At 63.5% G+C, this 1941-nt stretch overlaps 1 protein-coding gene across 1 annotated transcript in view; it reads right to left on the bottom strand.

Annotated features, from left to right (window-relative positions):
• Positions 1 to 1941, bottom strand: part of MYO7A (myosin VIIA) — a 106216-nt gene that overhangs the window by 36644 nt on the left and 67631 nt on the right. The window contains exons 18-19 of the mRNA XM_006149970.3: positions 495 to 653; positions 98 to 190 (exon numbers count right to left, since the gene is read on the bottom strand). Of these exons, the coding sequence (XP_006150032.1) occupies positions 98 to 190; positions 495 to 653 (252 nt within the window). The remainder of the gene's footprint in view (positions 1 to 97; positions 191 to 494; positions 654 to 1941) is intronic.

The raw sequence follows: 1941 nt of genomic DNA, 5'->3' as shown, positions 1-1941 counted from the left end.
CCAGGACTGCCTTCACCGCTGCAGCCGCATCTGTGGGACCCGGGCCCTGCCCCACCATGATGGTGCAGTCCGCGGGCCGCCTGCCACGAAGGCTCACCTTCAGGAAGATCTTGGTTTTGCCGATCTGCCAGTCGTCGTGGGTGCCCAGCACAGCCTCAGCCATGCGCTGGCACGTCCCACGGAGGTCGTCCTGGGGTGGGCACAAGGGAATGGGCAGCCTCGCCAGTGGGAAGGCCCGAGGGTCCCTCCTGAGGCAGGACACAGGCTCTTGTGCTGCCCTGCCCCCTGTCACTGTGTGACCCCAGCCAGTCCTGCCTTCTCTGACCCTGTTTCTTCCTCAGCTCAGCTGGACAACGGCCCATGAGATCAAAGCCCCTCCGCTGCTCGGCCGCTGTCACGAAAGGCCGTCTGTCCCGACGGGACGAGAGCCGCTGCCCGGAGCGGAGGCCTGCCCTGCCCCTGCCCTGCCCCTGCCCCAAAGCCCAGCCCTGTACCTGCTTGTAGGCTGGCTTCACACCGGGCAGCAGCACCCGGTACCTCTCCACGAATTCCACGAAGCTGTAGCGGATCGGGTAGCCAGCCCGGCGGATCCGGATGGTCTCCATCATCCCCGAGTACCGCAGCTGGCGCACGCACAGGTGCCGGTCGAACAGCTGCCAGCATGGGTACAGGCATCAGGTTGACACCTGCTGGGAGCCAGCCCCCCCAGAGGGGCCGAGGCCACAGGACATGCGGGCAGACCAGGACTGGAACCTGGAGCTGAGTCCAAGCGCACAGAGGAGCACCAGGTGGGGACCCTCACTGTTGGGAACCCTGTGCTTTGAGGGCACGAGGGAGACACTGGTTAATTCTCTTTAGGAGGGCTTCATGGAGGAGGCATATTTGCCCAGAACTGCTCCCAAAGGTGGAGGCTTGATTCCATGTGCGAGATGTGGAAGTCGAGTGTGCAAGGCTTGCTGGGGCTATCCTGGGCTGAGGGGGTCTCCAGCCAGTCCCATGAGCAGCCGTGTGCCCAGCCCTAGGGCCCCCACAGGGTGTGACATCCCCGCAGCTCTCTGGCTGCCGCTGCCACCGCCTCGAGGAGGTGTCTTTTCCATCAGCAGTTTTCTGTGGTGGCTGCGGGCTGGCCCTGGGCTCCTGGTGGAGCTGGGGGTGCTCTGGGGGAAGGCTGGGGAGGGTTTGGGGGAGGGAGGGCCCGACCTGATTTGCACTGAGAATGATGTCACTGAAGTGGTGGGGACAGGGACAAGGGGACAGGACAGGCGACATCAGACCAGTGAAGAGGCTCAGGCCACATGTGCTGAGTCTGGACTGGCACAAAGGAACCCACTTGCCCTGGTCTCTGGGGACCCCCAACACTGGAGGCGGAGCTTGCTGGAGCCCTCTGTGGCCCTCGGGCCCCTAAAAGGACAGGGCTTGTCCACTCTGGGGATGTTTTCCAGGCAGGGGACAGCAGGCGGGACGCGCGTGTGGATGGCCGGTTTCCGCAGCCCGTTTCCTCCACTCTGGGCCACTTCCCAGCCCTTCCTTCCCTCCCTCCCTCCCCAGACCCTGGCCAGCTTCCCCTGTCCTCCCCAAGGGCTCTGGGTAAACAACAGCCCCAGAGCTAGCTGTACAAGGAGAGGCTCAAGCCTCATAACCTCCCCAGGCCCAAAACTCCAACCCAGGGCCACAGTGGTCCCTCCCTCACAGGCTGTGGAGGTTGAAGAGGCCATGGACTTAGGATCCCTGCCAAGTGCACACAAGGCCCAGCAAATGTTATTTAGAAGAGACAACACCGAGGAATCAGGGGAGGCTTCTAGGAGGTGGTGGTGGTAGTTGAGCAGGGCAGGAGAGGCTAGGTGCAGGCAGCCTGCATGCATTATGGCAGGGCATGCCCAGGAGGTGGCGTGGTTGGCCGTGTCTCTCCAAGAGGAGTCAGGGTAAGAGGAGCGAGTGGCT

Source organism: Tupaia chinensis, unplaced genomic scaffold (genome assembly GCF_000334495.1).
Source record: "Tupaia chinensis unplaced genomic scaffold, TupChi_1.0 Scaffold000274_1, whole genome shotgun sequence".
Lineage (NCBI taxonomy): Eukaryota > Metazoa > Chordata > Mammalia > Scandentia > Tupaiidae > Tupaia > Tupaia belangeri.
The sequence above is the reverse complement of the archived record's forward strand: the minus strand, read 5'-3'. Positions and strand labels throughout refer to the sequence as shown.